This window comes from Cynocephalus volans, chromosome 14 (assembly GCF_027409185.1).
Source record: "Cynocephalus volans isolate mCynVol1 chromosome 14, mCynVol1.pri, whole genome shotgun sequence".
NCBI lineage: Eukaryota > Metazoa > Chordata > Mammalia > Dermoptera > Cynocephalidae > Cynocephalus > Cynocephalus volans.
Genome location: NC_084473.1, coordinates 1,100,325 through 1,119,480, shown reverse-complemented (window position 1 = coordinate 1,119,480; position 19,156 = coordinate 1,100,325). Strand labels below are relative to the sequence as shown.

At 49.2% G+C, this 19,156-nt stretch overlaps 2 protein-coding genes across 2 annotated transcripts; one reads left to right on the top strand and one right to left on the bottom strand.

The window, feature by feature from the left end:
* The first annotated feature begins 1,553 nt into the window (after positions 1 to 1,553).
* Positions 1,554 to 16,412, top strand: LOC134363242 (basic proline-rich protein-like). The gene is made up of 4 exons (XM_063078800.1): positions 1,554 to 1,563; positions 1,617 to 3,521; positions 15,661 to 15,735; positions 15,973 to 16,412. The coding sequence occupies exons 1-4, from the start codon at positions 1,554 to 1,556 to the stop codon at positions 16,410 to 16,412; spliced, it is 2,430 nt and encodes an 809-aa protein (XP_062934870.1).
* A 43-nt stretch (positions 16,413 to 16,455) lies between these two features.
* On the bottom strand, positions 16,456 to 18,272 carry LOC134363241 (uncharacterized). The gene is made up of 11 exons (XM_063078799.1): positions 18,204 to 18,272; positions 18,100 to 18,162; positions 17,930 to 17,987; positions 17,781 to 17,845; positions 17,609 to 17,696; positions 17,441 to 17,566; positions 17,166 to 17,354; positions 16,973 to 17,119; positions 16,843 to 16,930; positions 16,605 to 16,800; positions 16,456 to 16,518 (listed from the first exon to the last, which is right to left on the bottom strand). Exons 1-11 carry the CDS (start codon positions 18,270 to 18,272, stop codon positions 16,456 to 16,458), a joined length of 1,152 nt encoding a protein of 383 aa, XP_062934869.1.
* Positions 18,273 to 19,156: the final 884 nt, after the last annotated feature.

Sequence of the window (19,156 nt, the reverse complement as noted above, 5' to 3'; positions counted from 1 at the left end):
GTAATGTTTTGTTGGTACATCAAGGACAAATTCAAAGGCACCAGTTGTTCAGTGAAATGACAGACACTAGAATCACCAAAGGCAGAAAGGGCCACATCACGGTCAGTCAGCACCTCTCAGCTTCTTGGCTTGTGACATTCTGGCCTGGACACCTCTTTGGTGTGGGGCTGTCCCGTGCACTGTAGCGGCATCCCCGGCCTCCACCCATTCAATGAAGCGCCGACCCAGGTGCTCTCAACCAAAGTGTCCCTAGACAGTGACAGTATACATGGAGTGATCACAGGCCCCACAGCCTTGGAAGGAAGCCCCACGCACCCTCCCCCAGATCCACATGTCTGAGCATCATATGTCTCCACAGCAACGGTAAAAGACGGTTTACTGCTGCAGATTGTAGGTGAAGTGACCCAGCACCCATCTCCCATATCAGCAAACAAACTGTGCAGCTGCCTCTGTGACTTAATTAGAGGTCCAGAGAGGTTAACATATTTGCCAAAAGTCACTCAGCTAATTAAAATTATGTACATAATCTGTGGTCTCTCTAGATTACAAACTAAAGTCTTAGATTTGGGGGATTAAGTTAAACAAGTGATTTATGAGTAATTTAAACAATTAGTGAAAGTCTTTCCTTCACCCGTTAAAAATTTGAAATGTCGCTGTTCCTACACACCAAGATCTCTTTATGCAGTGAGGTATTTAAAGGGTTTAAGTTCAGTCACAGAAATCAACATGTGACAAATAATGGCATGCCAACCCGAGTAGGCCTCGGACGGAATTCAGTTGTCTCTTTCTTCCCCGGGTTCCCCACACCCACGCCAGCCGAGGGTGTCCCCAGTGCAGTCCTGCTGCCGCCGGCCTCTCGTGCGAGGCCCACGTGTCGCTGCCGCAGTGGGGACCCTCGCAGCTCATGCAGGAGCCCGACGACAGCCAATGAGCCCGGGCACAGCCGAGGTCCCTCCCCAAGAGAGGAGAAGGGAGCCCCGGAGCCCCTGAAAGGCTCCCGCAGAGTGGAAAGGTGGCCCGCGCGCGTCTAGAGCTGTCGCCTCCGTCGGTAACGTGCACGGCCTGCGTCCCCGCGCACGACCTCCCTGCGGCTGAGCGAGCAGCCTCGAGCAGCTCCGGGAGCAGGAGACGTCCACTCGGCCGAGGCCACTCCGGGGCGGTGCGGGTGTCGCAGGCAGCTTCGAGGACCAGGGACAGTGGTCCGGTGGCCGTGCGCGCAGAGCCACCGGCGAGACTGGACGGCGGGCGGAGGAAGAGCCGGGTGTCTGCGGAGAGCAGGACACTGAGTGACCACACAGGTCACTCGTGGGCAAGGAAAGGGCCGGCGGCGTGGAGACACGACAGGACATCGCGCGACAGCTGCCACGGGCTGGAGAAGGTGCCCGCCGTCCCCCCGACAGAAACAGCGAGCGGGGTAACGTCCCGGAGGAGCAGTGGCCAGCGGGGAGCGCGACCGCAATGAGGACAAAGGCTGGAATCCGCAGCGACAGGGCGGGGGACCGTGTCCTCTCAGCGACCCAAACGCCATCTCCACGTCCCCGTCAGGAAGCGACATGGAAAGCGGTGAGGCGCGGGCCTTGGGGACAACGCACGAGCCCGGAGCGCTCCGGCCGCAGGTGCGACTGCAGAAACGGCGGCGACCCGCGACTGTCCCACCCGCAGACCGTCCGGGAACGTCCCTGAAAGGGGAACTCAGGCCTCCACGACGTGGACCTCACGAAGAGCCGAGAACGAGAAACGTCGTGACATGAAAGGACCGCGGGTGAGAGTTAGAGCCCAGAAGACGGAAACGTGGAGAGAAGCGCGCGCGACGGCGGCTTCGGACACGCGCGTCAGCTGCGGAGACGCGGGCCGAGAACGGGCGAAGGATGCGCGGACGGCGCTGCGTGCCCCGACCCGACCCGCCGCGTGCCCCGACCCGACCCCCGCGTGCCCCGACCCGCCGCCTGCCCCGACCCGCCACGTGCCCCGACCCGACCCGCCACGTGCCCCGACCCCCGCGTGCCCCGACGCGCCGCGTGCCCCGACCCGCCGCGTGCCCCGACCCCCGCGTGCCCCGACCCGACCCCCCGCGTGCCCCGACCCGACCCCCCGCGTGCCCCGACCCGACCCGCCACGTGCCCCGAACCCCCCGCGTGCCCCGACCCCCGCGTGCCCCGACCCGACCCCCCGCGTGCCCCGACCCGACCCGCCACGTGCCCCGAACCCCCCCGCGTGCCCCGACCCGACCCCCCGCGTGCCCCGACCCGACCCGCCACGTGCCCCGAACCCCCCCGCGTGCCCCGACCCGACCCGCCGCGTGCCCCGACCCGACCCGCCACGTGCCCCGAACCCCCCCGCGTGCCCCGACCCGACCCGCCGCGTGCCCCGACCCGACCCGCCGCGTGCCCCGACCCGCCGCGTGCCCCGACCCCCCGCGTGCCCCGACCCGACCCGCCACGTGCCCCGACCCCCGCGTGCCCCGACCCGACCCCCCGCGTGCCCCGACCCGACCCCCCGCGTGCCCCGACCCGACCCGCCGCGTGCCCCGACCCGACCCCCCGCGTGCCCCGACCCGACCCGCCGCGTGCCCCGACCCCCCCGCGTGCCCCGACCCGACCCCCCGCGTGCCCCGACCCGACCCGCCACGTGCCCCGACCCCCCCGCGTGCCCCGACCCGACCCACCCCGTGCCCCGACCCGACCCGCCGCGTGCCCCGACCCGACCCGCCGCGTGCCCCGACCCGACCCGCCGCCTGCCCCGACCCGACCCGCCGCGTGCCCCGACCCGCCGCCTGCCCCGACCCGCCGCCTGCCCCGACCCGCCGCCTGCCCCGACCCGCCGCGTGCCCCGACCCGCCGCCTGCCCCGACCCCCGCGTGCCCCGACCCGCCGCCTGCCCCGACCCCCGCGTGCCCCGACCCGCCGCCTGCCCCGACCCGCCGCCTGCCCCGACCCGCCGCGTGCCCCGACCCGCCGCCTGCCCCGACCCGCCGCATGCCCCGACCCGACCCGCCACGTGCCCCGACCCCCGCGTGCCCCGACCCCCGCGTGCCCCGACCCGACCCCCCGCGTGCCCCGACCCGACCCGCCACGTGCCCCGAACCCCCCGCGTGCCCCGACCCGCCACGTGCCCCGACCCGACCCGCCGCGTGCCCGACCCGACCCGCCGCGTGCCCCGACCCGACCCGCCGCGTGCCCCGACCCCCGCGTGCCCCGACCCCCCGCGTGCCCCGACCCGCGCCGCGTGCCCCGACCCCCGCGTGCCCCGACCCGCGCCGCGTGCCCCGACCCGCCGCGTGCCCCGACCCGCCCTGTGCCCCGACCCGCCGTGTGCCGCGACCCGCCGTGTGCCGCGACCCGACCCGCCGCGTGCCCCGAACCCCCCGCGTGCCCCGACCCGCCCTGTGCCCCGACCCGCCGTGTGCCGCGACCCGACCCGCCGCGTGCCCCGACCCCCGCGTGCCCCGACCCCCGCGTGCCCCGACCCCCCGCGTGCCCTCACCGAGGACAGCAGCGCCTTCGGGAGGCGACTGAGACTCGGTGAGGGCCTCAGGGCAGGGCCTGATGCAGTAGCACCGACGCCCTCACAAAGAAAGAAAGAGACACCGGGGACACGGTGCACAGGGACAAAACCTGGTCAGAAAAGCTGACTTCCAAAGAGAGGACCTGAAGTACAATGAGGTGGCCCTTCACCAGCTGTCACTAAAGTGCACTTTAAAGTTTTAACGACCGAAAAGTACTGTAATGCTGCAGTAAGTGACAGACTTCACAAAACCCAAGGAAATATGTAAGTGTTTTTACATGTTTAGTATTTTTTTTCAAATATGTAACATGTATTAAAGCACTAAGTGTAATAGAGAGACAAAAAAAAATCTAAAACTATTTTCAGAAAGATTCATGTGACCACTGGAGTCTAACCACTAATTGTGAAGGATTAAAGTTTGTTTTCAGCGGGACGCGTTCTTTGAGATGAGGAAAGAAAGTAGAAAAAAGTGAGAAGCGACAGAAAACACATAAAGGGGATTTTTAAATTCTACTCTGATGATAAAAGAGCTCATATTGATTATAGATCTACATGCTGCATAAAACTGTAAGATAAGAATGTAAAAAGCATCGTCAATGAGAATTAAAAAACAAAACAGTAAGGCGGCTACTCACAGGAGCCACTGATAATATTTTTCTGTATATTAGTGTTTTCTTTCTGAATTATAGCGACGGTCGTGGTAAGAACCGTAACAATGACGAAAACCACCGTTCACTGAACGGTTATAATGCACTGGCAACCGTGTAGTGCTGTCAGCATCTGCTACTTCATTGAACGTGATCGCACCGTGAGGACGTAGGTCGCAGAGGAGGAGACGGAGGCTCGGCAGGGGGTCTGGTGGAGTGTGCAGAAGGGGACGCAAGCCCGGGGCTCTCTGTCACGTGGACTTGTTCTAGACCATGGCAGGACCCCACATCCTACACGTGGACCACATTTCTGCTCTGGTTTTTCTACTAGGCAATCTGTCAAGAGCAGTCACACATGGCTTTCCGTTGTCCCAAATCGTGCCAGTGCACAGTGTTACGTTCTACACGGCATTACGCTTACTTTTTATTTTATGGCTGGACAGCACGGTGACTGTCCACGCTTTTATATTGAACAACTTTGTAAACATGTGAACACACAGAGGCGTGTGTGCATCTCAGACTACTGGCTTAAGATATATTCCTAAATATGAAATTAGTCTGTCAAAACACATGAACATGTTTAAGGTTCTTGACATGATTTGCCTAATTACCTCCAAAATGTCCACCAATTTGCATTCCCATTAGCAACGTATGAGAGTCCATTTAACTGTACCCTCCAGCATTGGATATTATTTTTATATTTATTAGGGATTGTCCATTTGGTGGTATATCAAAATTTTAACTTTGATTATTTAATTTCTAAGATCCTTAAACATTTTTTCTTATTTTTTAAAGTCAATTTATTTTTTATAAAATTTTGGTGTTTGACATTTTTCTTATTATTTTTCAATAGTCCTTTGTATAATACGCAAATTAACATACTTTGTTATAAATATGGACAAATATTTTTACTACTCTGTTGTTCATTTTTAAAACTGTTTTGACGTTCCAAAGACAGATTTGTGTGTGTGCGTGTGTGTGTGTGTGTGTGTGTATGTGTCTTTTTGTGATGGGTAAGGGGATCGCAACCCTAGGCGTGGTGTCGCCCGCACCGCGGTCACTGGGAACCCGCTGTGGGAGCACCGCTGCGCACCCAAGTGCTGCACTCTCCCAAGTGCACCACGGGGACGGCCCTCAAAGACAGATTTTAAATTATAAAATATACCTTCAAGTTTGGTTACTGTGTAGAGCTAACCCTAAAATATACAACTTACCAAAAATCTAAGACGTGTTACTACTTCCAAAAGGTTATGGTTTTGTACTTTGTTAATAGAAAACAATCGAATTTCCAGAGATCTTTCGATCCCCAATTTAAATATTTTATTTTTTTGAAAATTCCAACCAGGTTTTACAGTTTTAGGTCTCATATTTAACTCTGTAATGTATCTTGAGTTGATTTTGGTATATGATGTTAGGTAAAGATCTGATTTCATTTTTCTGCAGGTGGATATTCAGTTTTCCCAACACCATTTATTGAAGAGTCTGTCCTCTCCCCATGTATGTTCTGACACCTCTGTCAAAAATCAAGTGACCATAAATGCATGGATTTATTTCTGGGCTCTCTATCCTATTCCATAAGTCTATGTGTCTCCTATCCCAGTACCATGATGTTTTGATTCCTATAGCTTTGCAGTGTATTTTGAAATCAAGTAGTGTAACACCTCCAGCCTTCTTTTTTGCTCAAGATTGCTTTAGCTATTCAGGGTATTTTTGTGGTTCTATATGAATTTTAGGATTATTTTTTCTGTTTCTGTGAAAAATCTCATTGGAATTTTGATACAGATTGGGTTGAATCTATAGATTACTTTGAAGAAAATATATGAAAAAGTTCCATGACATTGGTCTGGGCAATGATTTGTTAGGTATGACACTAAAAGCACTGGTAACAAAAGCAAAAATAGACAAATGGGATTGCATCAAACGAAAATACATTACACAGCAATGGAAACAATCAATAGAGCGAAGAGAAAACCTGTGAAATGGAAGAAAATATTTGAAAACACATCTGATAAAGGGCTAATATCTAGAACAATAAGGAACTCAAAAACTCAATAGCTATAAAGCAAAAAACCCAATTAAAAAATGGGCAAAGAACCTGAATAGACTTTTCTCAAAAGAAGACATACAAATGGCCAACAAGTATATGACAAAACGCTCAACATCACTAATCATCAGAGAAATGCAAATTAAAAGCACATTGAGATATCATCTCACCCCAGGTAGAATGGCTATTATCAACAAAACAAAAGATAGTAAGTGTTGGCAAGGATGTGGTGAGAAGGGAATCCTCCAATGCTGTTGGTGGAAATGTAAATTGGTACAGCCATTACAGAAAACAGTTTTGAGGATCCCCCCAAAAACAAAAATCAAACTACCATATTAACATTTTTCCTTTGATATATAAAGGTGCTTCAAAAAATTTGTGGAAAACTAGAATTGAAAGGTAATACAAATCTTTCCATGAACTTATTTAAGTACCTTTGTATACTCAAAGGAAATGAAATCAGAATGTCAAAGAAATACCTGCAGCCCCATGTTCACTGCAGCATTATTCACAATAGCCAAGATACCGAATCAACCCAGGTGCCCACCATCGCATAGATGGATTAAGAAGTGTGGTGTATATACACAATGGAATTCACCCTTAGAAAAAGAAGGGCATCCTGCAAATTGTGACAACATGGGTGAACCTGGAGGACATCATGTTACATGAGACAAGCCAGGCACAGAAAGACAAATACTGCATGATCTCAACTCTATGTGGAATCTTAAAAAGTTAAACTCGTCGAAGCAGAGAGTGGAGTGGTGGTTACCAGGGGCTGGAGGTAGAGTGGGCTGGGGAGATGTTAGCAAAAGGTTACAAAGTTTGTGCAGACAGGAGGAACACTGCCATATATCATGGAGAGTATGGTTACTGACAATATATCCTATACCTAAAAACTGCTGAGAGAGTAGACTTTAACTGTTCTCACCACAAAAATAATACCAAGTATGTGAGGTAATAAATTTGTTAATTAGCTTTAGTTAGCCATTTCATAATTTATACATTTATTAAAACCTCACATTGTACACTATGAATATATACAATTTTTATTTTTCAATTAAAAATTAAAAAATTCCAACCCAGTATAAAATAATTTTTTTAAAAATATTCTTATAGTCAAGAACATACAGTAAAAACTTATTTATCCGTTTTTGTCATTTAGAATTCTTCAGTTGTTACTTCTAAATTTGTGTATTTAACACGTTATTTTTATTTGAAAAAATAAATTTTAAGGAAACAAACAGATACTGGGATTTCAGGTGAGGCAGTACCTCCTGGGCCATATTACGATTAAGCAAATCTCTCTCAAGCATAATGCTGACCATGAAGCAAGATCCCGAGTTGCTTGTGAATCACCAAAGATTCAACTCTGTACACATATCTTAACATATGTGGACTCTTTAGAAATGGACTAGGGACAAGCGCTGGCTGGTCACCTCGGCCTCTGGCCTCCCACGCTTCTTCCCTCACACTGTCAGAATTCAAATGAAGTGTGTTCTTCAGGAAGAATTGCTACAGTCAGATAATTTCCATCCTTCAGTCAGGCTTGGGAAAAGAATCTTTTCTACTTAGCTATGAGTGTTGGTGTCTGGATATTTATTTCCAAAACTATAGCTTTCATTTTCCAAAGTATATGTAATGAAAAGAATTGAAGCCTGCTTCAAAAGACACATGGGTGATGTGGTTTTTTATGATTTTGGTAAATTGCACCTGACAAAATAATTAGGCCATTAAGCCTGATCCTTAGAGAACGTGTGTGGTGGTGAGGGGGCAGGAAGACGGTTGGGCCGAGTGTGACACATGGTCACCTCCAGCTCTCAGTCTAACCTCTGACATCTGAGGTTTGGATTCATTTACTCTTGCGAATTCCTTGTTCTAAGAACAACTCGAGAAAAAATGAACAATATGTCCTAGGCATTGAGCAGCTCTTGAAGGTCGTATATACATGACTCAAATTTGCATCAGACAGGCAGTGTCCTGGTGACTAAAGGAAATGTCCTAGATAAAATATGGTGTTGTGACTCAATTCTGGAAAATCTGTTTAAGAGCATGTATTCCATATTAAGCACCCTCTTGGGCATGGCGTGATTTTACCTTCTCTACCAGCAAACCAGCTACATCCCAGTTCTCAAAACAAGTAAGAATGATGACACATGAAGAAATGCAAAGCACCTATCAAATTTTCTTCTGCTAACAAACCAGGGTTATCACGGTGCATTTAACATGCTCTTAATTAGGTTAACATTTCTTTGAGAGATACTTATGAGGAGTACGTGGGTACTGTAAAAAGGAAAGTATTTCAAACAATATCTGGAACTACCTCCAGGGTACTGCAGAGTTTTTAGAGATTCTTACTCAATTCAATCCAGCAAGCTAATTCTAGAGCATGTCAGGATATGGTCAGAGGCATATACTAAATTAGGTTATATGAACAGGAATGAGACATAGATTCACTACTTAAGGCTACATGATTTTTCATTCAACAAACATGTAGGAAAGAAAGAAAAGTGGGAGAAGAATCGGGGAGATGAAGAAGAACAAGCAGGAAATAACGAATAAGAAAAGAATCCAAACAAGAAGAAGGAAGGAGGGAAACTAACCCATGCAAAGGCCTGCACTAATTCAGGAGCCAGAGCTGCAGAGGTAAGACGTAGCCCTGACACCACAGAGCTCACGCTCCAGCAGAACAGGCACTCAGCTCACTGCCATACAATGTGATGACAAGGGGGCAAAGCTTTATACACATTTACATTTAATTTAATCATCCAAGCAATTCTAACAGCAAAATCTGTATAGTATGGTAAATCCAATTTTTATAGATAATTACCTAAAAGGAAAGGAACATAAAAGTTGTCTTGAATTTTTATCTTTTATTTGAAGAGATCACTTTTAAAAATGTGAATTGAGAATTTTACCCTCTAATATCTTCAGGAGTTTATAAGGAGAGACATGCACTTTGAATAAATGGATATAGTTTCATATGCATGTACAGCAACTTTTTACAGAACATCTTGTGAAAATATAACTATTTCAAGAAAGATAGCATTTCTGATAAAACCTAATGTATTATGAACAAAGACATAACTGTAGAAAACCATTACTTTTGTAACCCAAGTGATAAACAGAAACTAATGACAAAAGGAAAAGCAATTCAATAGCCGGAGGCCATAGTACAGAGAAAAAGCTAAAGTCAATGAATGTTATGCCCTTAATACATGCCAAACAAAGACATAATACAATAAACTTAGGAAATATTTAACTTGAGAAAAACATTTCAAAGCTAAATTCAATTACAAATCAGTGTTAGTTAAAAAAAAAAACACAAAAGTAATGCTGAGCTCATATTAAATCAGATATCAGATGTCTATAGACAAATGCTTTACTATTCTTATTCTTAAAAACCTATAAACCTAGTATGTATTTATTACAGCATTACAGACTAGCTGACCAGGTATAGTAATTAATCCATTATGGAACTGAAAATGCCTAGAAAGAGATCTCTATTTATCAATGGCTGATTTTCTTAATATGATTAATTTACTCTTCTGTGAAATGCCCATCTAGTACATGTGTAAGTAATGGTTATCCAAGTAACTCTAGCTTTGGGTCTTGACCTGGACTCAACAAATAAAATTCAATCTAAGTGACATAACAAAAACATTAACATTTGTAAACATTAATATTTATCTTTAGCACACTGAGTTCAACGGCACATTAAAATATTATACACCATAAAAGGATTAGACAAAGTGAGATGTATACCAGGAATGCAAGAGCAGCTCAACACAAGAGAATCAATCAATGTAATACACCATTTAGAATAAATGGAACACGCACACAATCATCTCAATCGATGCAGAGATTGCATTCGACAAAATTCAATGTCCTTTTATGACAGAAACATTCAACATACTAGAAATAGGAGACTTCTTCAACACAATAAAGGACAATTAAAAACACACATGTAATGTCATAATTAATGGTGAAAGATTGAAAGTTTCCCCTAAGATCAAGAACAAGACCAAGATGCACACTTTCACACTGCTATCCAATGTTGTCCTGGAAGTCTTAATAAAAGTGATATTAAGTGATTATAAGAGTAATAAGAAAAAAGAAATAAAAGGCATCCACATCCAAACTGGACAGGAAGAAGTAAAACTATCTCTATTTGCAAATGACATGATTCTATACATAGGAAATATCATAGAATACACACAGATACACCAAACATACAAACAAATAAACCTGCTAGAGCTAATAAACTAATCCAGCAAAGTTGCAGGGTACAAGACCAAGATCAACACACAAAAATCAGTTGTGTGTTTACTCACCAGCCATACATAATCTGAAGAGGAAATTTAAAAAGCAATCCCAGTGACAATAGCATCCAAAAGCATCAAATATGTACAAAGAAATTTAACCAAAGAAGTGAAGCACTTGTACACGGAAACTGCCAAACATTGCTGAGAGAAACCGAGGATCTAAATAAATGGAAAGACATTCCGTGTTATCGGACAAGAAGACTTAGCATTGCTGGCATAGCAATGCTCCCCAGAATGATCGACAGATCCAGGGCACTTCCTATCAAAATCCACTGCCCTTTTTTGCATAAATGAAAAAGCTGATCCTCATATCCATGTAGAATTGCAAGAAGCGCCAAATAGCCAAAACAACCTTGAAAAAGAAAAAAACAAAGTAGGGAGATTCACACTCTCCAACTTTAAAACTTACTTACACACCCACAGTACCCTAAATAGTATGGCCCTGGCCTAAGGAGAGACATAGGCCAACGGAGTCGAGGTATGAGTCCAGAAATAAGCTCAAATATCTATGGCCAAATGATTTCCCACAAGGATGCCAAGATCATTGAATGGGGAAAAAATAGCTTCTTCAGCAAGTGGCACTGGGACAACTGTAACCTCGTAAAGAAGAATGAAGTCAGACCCCTACCACATTCCACATCCAAAAATTAACTCGAAATGAATCAATGACCTAAATGTGAATTCAAACTATGAAACTCTTAGAAGAAAATATAGAGGTGAATCTCCCTGACTTTGGACTTGGCGACTGATTCTTATATTTGACACAAAGAACAAGCAACAAAAGAAAAAATAAATAAATTTGACTTTATAAAAAGTAAAAACTTTTGAACATCAAAGAAATATAAGAAGAAAACCCACAGAATGGGTAAAAATATTTGCAAAATTATACATCTGATAAAAATTTGGTATACAGATCATAAAAAGAACTCTTACAGCTCAATACCAAAAGTATAAAGAACCCAATTAGAAAATGAGCAAAGAATTTGAATAGTCACTTCCTTAGAGAAGATGCACAAATGATCTAAAAAGCACATGAAAAGATGTTTCATATCACTGGTCCTTATGGAAAAGCAAACAAAAACCACAATGAAATTCCACTTCACACCCACTGGAATGGCTTTACTCAAGAAAATAAAAATAACAAGGGTTGGCAGAATGTGAAGACACAGGAACCCAAGTTGGTGACGGCAGTGTCGGATAGTGCAGCTGCTGTGGAAAATGTTCTGGCGATTTCCCAGAACGTTAAACCTGCAATTACTATACAACCCAGCAATCCCTCCCCTAGATACATACACGAGAGAAATTAAAGCATATGTTCACCCATGAACCTGCACACAAAAGTTTAGAGAAGAAATTCACAACAGTCAAAACATGGACCCAACCCAAATGCCACCAGCAGACAACTGGATAAACAAATTGCGGTACATACGTACAAAGGAATATTACTCAGCCATAAAAAGGAAAGAAGTACTTCCACGTGCTAAAACCTGGGTGAAACCTGAAAGCATCGTGCCAAGCAAGATAAGCCAGACACAGCAGGTCACACAGTGTGTCATTTGTCTGGAACAAATTCTCAGAGGCATGAAGCAGGGGAGAGATCACTGGGGAATACGGATTCCGTCTCTTTCCTCTGTCTTCTCCTTCTAGAATTCTCACTCATTAACACCGTGAACCTCCAGCACTACGTGTCTAAGCTTCACGCTTCCTCTCTTATTTCCTCTCTTCACCCTTTAGCTCCAGCTTCCAAAAGAATTTCTAAACAATCTTCTCTAACTCTTTCAGTGAATTTTAACTTTTTGTCATATATGTTTTTAATTTCTGAGTTCATGTTTGTCCTCTGAGTGTTTCTTTCTAATATCTTGTTCTCATTAAGTAACTACTTATTGAGGAAGGGAGTTTTTGTGGAGTAATAAAAGGCTTTTGAATCTTGAGAGAACTTGTAGTTGCCATAGTGGACACACTGAATATCAATGAATTCCACACTTTAATATCATTAATTTCCTGTTCTGTGAATTTCATCTTGATAAAAACAGAAAAATAAAGAGAAACTGAGGTTTTCAAAAGAATTGCCTTTAACTCAATCTTGTTACTGGTAAATGTCATAGATTAAAAAGACCACTTCAGGAAGAAATAGACAAGGATTCTGTTCTTGCATAAAACAACCATTATCTTCGGTGAGTTGTACTGAGCCACCCGGGACTAACCTCAGAACTTTAAAGTAAAAAAATTAGTGGAGAGAAGGAGCCACAGAAATAAGAAAACCTATTCGTAGCACACGAGTATGGGCTCCTATTTATGCTTGTAGACATGACGTCCATGCTTCGAGATTCAGTCCAACGACACTTCTTTATATGTGTGGTATATAAAGATAAATTAAATATTCTACGTTATGTATTTTTTTAAGAACGGAATAAAACTGTGAAGTTCTACGAGTATAAAATTAGTTCAAGGAGGATGTGAAAAAATAAAAATGAAATCAGGAAGCAGCATGGACGAGCCCACCTTAGGTGCTAGGATGGAAGGTAGAGTTGATCTTCATGGTTCGCAGATTCCATGTTTACGAATTCACCCACTCGCTGGAGTTTATTTGAAAGCCAGAAATCAATATTTGCAGCAGCCCTTTCTCCATCACCTGTGGACATGTGTACAGTGGTGAAAAATGTGAGTTCCCCACACGCGTGTTCCCAGCGGCCTTCCTGTTTCAGTTGCCGTCCATCAACAAGTGTCCTTTTTGCAGCATGTTTGTGCTTTTTGTTGCTGATCTTTTGTTTAGGATGCCCCGAGCATGCTGCTGAGGTGCTGTCCAGCCCCCTCAGCACAAGGAGAGGTTCATAATAAAATAATCTTCACATACGCTTATTCAAGCACCTGTCACGAACATGAGCGTCTACATTTTATTTGTCTTCATGTATTTTTAGTTTTGCTTTTTATTTTTATAAAAGCTATTCATGCATGGAGGCAACCAGTTTTTCCTCTTTTAGCAACACTTTTGGACGATGCCTGAACGGACGCTTTTGCGCTTCTCAGTGCAAACATTTCTACTGAGTTCCTGCTAATGCACCCTCCGGATGTCACCCCATTGCCTCCCTGTCCCCACCCCCCATCTTCCTTAAGGGATTATATTGTAATTTTGGTTAGATCAATATTCAACATTCACATTTTTGTGACTGAGTAGATTCAACTGACAGCTAAGACATGTAATAACCGTGAGTCTGTTTTTTAAAGATGATTTTGTTGTCTCTAGAGTTGATAATTGCCTTGTTTTTTATTTGGTTATTCTCAAGTAATACAATGAAAAGTCTTCTCTCGAGAATTTCAGACCTCAAATTCTCCTCCCCAATTCTTCTTGAGAGAACTCTCTAGACTAGACATCCTCTGCCGGCTGCACAATGTCACCTGGGGTCTCCCTGTCCACCGTCCCAGGAATGGGCTTTTCCTCTCTCCTGAATCCTGCTGTTTTCTTCGTGGTTTCCCTTCTCAATTTGTTGAAGTGTCTGCTCCAGTGGCTTTCCAGAAAGGGAAGGAAAGGGAGGAAAATATTTTTCTTTAAAATGTCTGACCATATTTGAAAATATGTGCATTCTACCCTGAATCTTATTGTTAGTTTGACTGGACATAGACATTTCCTTCAAGGGAAATCACTTCCCGTCGAACTCTGCTCGCCCTCGGGTTCCAGTGCTGCTGTCGTGTGGCAGTCGGCGGCAGACCTGGGCTTGGTCTACGGGGTCTTCAGTTTTCCCCACTGGACAGAAATTTCCCAGAGTTGTGCTTTAATTTGGGTCCTTGGTTTTTTATTTCAATCTGGAAAATCATGTCTTCGGTTCTGCAATTTTTTTCTTGAATTATTTCAGTGATTTTATTCCCTCAATTTTCTCTGTCCTCTCATTCTGGAATTCTTATTTATTAACATCATAAACCTCCCAGACTAGTTGTCTAATAAGTTTTTAAATTTTTTCTCATTTTTTTTGTCTATTTGTCTTTTAGCTCTAGCTTTCAAAACATTTCTTCAATGATATTGTCCAACTTTCACTGAGTTTTAACTTCTTGTCATTTATGTTTTTAATTTCTAAGAGCTCACCTTTGTCCTCTAATGTTCGTCTAATAACATCTTGTTCTCATTTGATGGTCGTAATGCCATCTCTAATCTCTCTCAGGGTATTGATGATTTTTTCTCTTTTGGGTTTTGTTTTGTTTTGTTTTGTTTTTGCTTGTAAAGTCTTCACGTTTGTGTATGTGTTTTTGATTGTCTATTTTGTCCTCTGTCTCTCCTGCCAGACATTTTCTAATATGCCGGGTAATCGCTGGTGTGCTGTCCCTGCTGATTGGTAGAGTGATGGCATCGTCTCCAACAGGACCCAGCCACACTCAGTCCTCCAGAGGAAGAGCACGATTCTGTTTGGATTGCTAATAAGGGCTGTGAGTGACAGAAACGTTCTTATTTCTCTTCTGGCATCTCCAGGACTAGACATAGGAAACACACCCTGCCCGCTGACCCCTCCGTAGTGACCGACTCCCTGAGGGCTGGGTAACCTGTCCTCCAGCCCTCTGCAAAGACACTTTACTCGCTGTGAGATTGGCTTCTAGCTAAAGCCACATCATCTAAAGTGATTCCGAGATTCTTCAGTCCAGTGTAATCTGTGATGTAGCTTACAGCATCTCTTGCTAGACAAGGAAAAACTACAAGTTCAACCCCTCTCAGGAGAATGTTGTACAGGGAGGGGGAGAGAGCGTGAGGGTGGGCAGCATCTCAGGGGAGGCCCAGCACCCCCAGGAAGGGGACAGAGCTGGACTTGGCCTGCCTTTCCATGTGACCTAGGACTAGCCACGCAGCTGCTCCAGGGGGCTCACACCAGCCCACCCTGAGTCGATTTGGCAACGGGCAAAGCCCAGGCAAGCACCTGCAGGGCGATGCTGCCAGTGGGAGGATGATTTAGTTGTTCAGTCTGTTTCAAAGAAAATAAAATAAGAAACTGTCTAATTTTATACGAAATTCAATATGCACACAGAGTTTTGGAATGACGTCCAGATGGGACGTTCTACGGAATTAATCCTGTAAGCATGCATCAGAGCAGCAAAAATCATATGCTATCTGTGACCGCTTTGACTGAGGCCTGGAGGTAAACGTGCTTGCCCTTTGTTCCAGTCAGCGTGATGGAGGCACGTCAGCCCCGCAGTGTGAAGGGCTGGCCCTCCCCAGAGCCAGCTGAGGCTGCAGACTGTGAGTCCAGAGCACTCATATTCCCAAACATGTTCAAAGTTATTTTTAACCTTTTGTAGTCCTTTCTTTTTTTCACTGTTGAGAGGCTATTTAAAACCATTTCCTTCTTTATTCACTTTGGAAATACAGACAAGGACACTTCTTGCAAATTGTGAATGAAAAAGTAAAGAGTCACCACAGAAGGAAAGAAGCTTCTGGGCTGACAAAGAGAGAGAGGGGCCGAACCTGTGTCAGGAGGGGGCGAACCTGAGTCGGGGGAGGGCGAACCTGAGTCAGGGGAGGGCGAACCTGAGTCAGGAGGGGGCGAACCTGAGTCAGGAGGGGGCGCACCTGAGTCGGGAGGGGGCGCACCTGAGTCGGGAGGGGGCGAACCTGAGTCGGGAGGGGGCGAACCTGAGTCGGGGGAGGGCGAACCTGAGTCGGGGGAGGGCGAACCTGAGTCAGGAGGGGGCGAACCTGAGTCAGGAGGGGGCGAACCTGAGTCAGGAGGGGGCGAACCTGAGTCAGGAGGGGGCGAACCTGAGTCGGGGGAGGGCGAACCTGAGTCGGGGGAGGGCGAACCTGAGTCAGGAGGGGGCGTAGCGAACCTGAGTCAGGAGGGGGCGAACCTGAGTCAGGAGGGGGCGAACCTGAGTCAGGAGGGGGCGAACCTGAGTCGGGGGAGGGGGCGCACCTGAGTCGGGGGAGGGCGAACCTGAGTCGGGGGAGGGCGAACCTGAGTCAGGAGGGGGCGTAGCGAACCTGAGTCAGGAGGGGGCGAACCTGAGTCAGGAGGGGGCGAACCTGAGTCAGGAGGGGGCGAACCTGAGTCAGGAGGGGGCGAACCTGAGTCGGGGGAGGGCGAACCTGAGTCGGGGGAGGGGGCGCACCTGAGTCGGGGGAGGGGGCGAACCTGAGTCAGGAGGGGGCGAACCTGAGTCAGGAGGGGGCGAACCTGAGTCAGGAGGGGGCGAACCTGAGTCAGGAGGGGGCGAACCTGAGTCAGGAGGGGGCGAACCTGAGTCGGGGGAGGGCGAACCTGAGTCGGGGGAGGGCGAACCTGAGTCAGGAGGGGGCGTAGCGAACCTGAGTCAGGAGGGGGCGAACCTGAGTCAGGAGGGGGCGAACCTGAGTCGGGGGAGGGCGAACCTGAGTCGGGGGAGGGGGCGCACCTGAGTCGGGGGAGGGGGCGCACCTGAGTCAGGGGAGGGCGAACCTGAGACAGGGGAGGGCGAACCTGAGTCGGGAGGGGGCGAACCTGAGTCGGGAGGGGGCGAACCTGAGTCGGGAGGGGGCGAACCTGAGTCGGGAGGGGGCGAACCTGAGTCGGGAGGGGGCGAACCTGAGTCGGGGGAGGGCGAACCTGAGTCGGGGGAGGGCGAACCTGAGTCGGGGGAGGGCGAACCTGAGTCGGGGGAGGGGGCGCACCTGAGTCGGGGGAGGGGGCGCACCTGAGTCAGGGGAGGGCGAACCTGAGACAGGGGAGGGCGAACCTGAGTCGGGAGGGGGCGAACCTGAGTCGGGAGGGGGCGAACCTGAGTCGGGAGGGGGCGAACCTGAGTCGGGAGGGGGCGAACCTGAGTCGGGAGGGGGCGAACCTGAGTCGGGGGAGGGCGAACCTGAGTCGGGGGAGGGCGCACCTGAGTCGGGGGAGGGCGCACCTGAGTCAGGAGGGGGCGCACCTGAGTCAGGGGAGGGGGCGCACCTGAGTCGGGAGAGGGCGCACCTGAGTCGGGGGAGGGCGAACCTGAGACAGGGGAGGGCGAACCTGAGACAGGGGAGGGCGAACCTGAGTCGGGGGAGGGCGAACGTGAGTCGGGGGAGGGCGAACGTGAGTCGGGGGAGGGCGTACCTGAGTCAGGAGGGGGCGAACCTGAGTCGGGGGAGGGCGTACCTGAGTCGGGGGAGGGGGCGCACCTGAGTCGGGGGAGGGGGCGCACCTGAGTCGGGAGAGGGCGCACCTGAGTCAGGGGAGGGCGAACCTGAGACAGGGGAGGGCGTACCTGAGTCAGGAGGGGGCGAACCTGAGTCGGGGGAGGGCGTAACTGAGTCAGGAGGGGGCGCACCTGAGTCAGGAGGGGGCGCACCTGAGTCAGGGGAGGGGGCGCACCTGAGTCGGGAGAGGGCGCACCTGAGTCAGGGGAGGGCGAACCTGAGTCAGGAGGGGGCGAACCTGAGTCGGGGGAGGGCGAACCTGAGTCGGGGGATGGCGTACCTGAGTCAGGAGGGGGCGTACCTGAGTCGGGGGAGCGGACCTGCGTGGGGGGGCGTACCTGAATCGGGAGGGGGAGAACCTGAGTCGGGGGGGGGGGCGGCGCACCTGAGTCAGGAGGGGGCGCACCTGAGTCGGGAGAGGGCGAACCTGAGTCAGGGGAGGGGGCGCACCTGAGTCGGGAGGGGGCGCACCTGAGTCAGGAGGGGGCGCACCTGAGTCGGGAGGGGGCGAACCTGAGTCAGGGGAGGATTACCGAGTCAGGAGAGGGCCATACCTGGGCCAGGGAGGTCATATATGAGTCTGGGGAGGGCAAAGGCAGTTTCCTGTGTTCTCTGGACAACATTACGGTCCAGGCCAGGACCCTCTACTGGTGACTTCCGGCCCCTCCCTGTGACTCGCCTGGTCCCCTGCTGCCCTCCGTTTGTGGGCACAGTGGCTGCATGCATGCAAAAGGTACTGAGGGTGGCTTTTCCTGCAGACGCGTCTGGACCGTCGGCCGCTCCCCCGTGGGACTCTGTCCCTGGCCTGCTGCCGGGGTGACTCCCTCTGCTCTCTGGGCTCCTCACCGCTAGATTTGGGGGTGGGGAGGGGCTCTTCGAGCTTTCTGATGTAATAAAACTGAGCAGCGCCCCGTCTTTGTAAACGTTCTCTAGGAACATGAAGTCTGGGTGCCTCTCCCTTCCCTTCTCTTTTCCAGGACGGGGCTCGTGGGCCTGATGTCCCTCCTTGTCCCGTCCAGGCCCTTCCCTGGAGGAAACTGCTCCCGCAGGCTGCCCGGCCTCTCCTGCCTGCTGCTCTCCCTCCTCCGCTGCCCCTTCTCAGAGGGGACTTGGGCGTCAGAGGGGAGTTTAGGAAGAGGCTGGCGGAGGGAGACGGAGGGAGACGGTGGGAGGCTGGAGGAGCAGTCGACCGCTGACCGCAAAGCGGTGGAAACCAGCAAACGGAGGAGCCTAGAGAAACGAAGAGGAAAATAAGCATTAAACCGAGCGGGTCTTGCTCTGTAGCTACAAGTTAGAGGAACGGAGATTCGACGGCGTCAGTGGAGGATTTCTTTCACCTTAAAGTACAAGAATCCAACAACGTCAACAGAAAGTCATGCTTGAGTTTCCTGCAGAAGAGGGCACCAGACCCACGGGACTCCCATCGTGTGTGTGTGCGCGCGCGCGCGCGCTTGTGCATGTGTGTGTGTGTGTGCCTCTGTGTGTGCCTGTGTGTGCCTGTGTGTGC

Excerpts from the sequence above, each read along its gene's own strand:
- LOC134363242 (XM_063078800.1), top strand. Across the intron at positions 3,522-15,660 it reads CGGGAGGCGACTGAGACTCG|TCAGCGTGATGGAGGCACGT; the intron begins GTGAGGGCCTCA and ends CCTTTGTTCCAG. Across the intron at positions 15,736-15,972 it reads GCCAGCTGAGGCTGCAGACT|GGGGCGAACCTGAGTCGGGG; the intron begins GTGAGTCCAGAG and ends CTGTGTCAGGAG.
- LOC134363241 (XM_063078799.1), bottom strand. The coding sequence starts at position 18,272 with ATGTTGTCCAGAGAACACAGGAAACTGCCTTTGCCCTCCCCAGACTCA. Across the intron at positions 17,567-17,608 it reads CGCCCCCTCCCCCGACTCAG|GTACGCCCTCCCCCGACTCA; the intron begins GTACGCCCTCCC and ends CTCCTGACTCAG. Across the intron at positions 17,355-17,440 it reads TTCGCCCTCCCCCGACTCAG|GTGCGCCCTCCCCCGACTCA; the intron begins GTGCGCCCTCTC and ends CCCCCGACTCAG.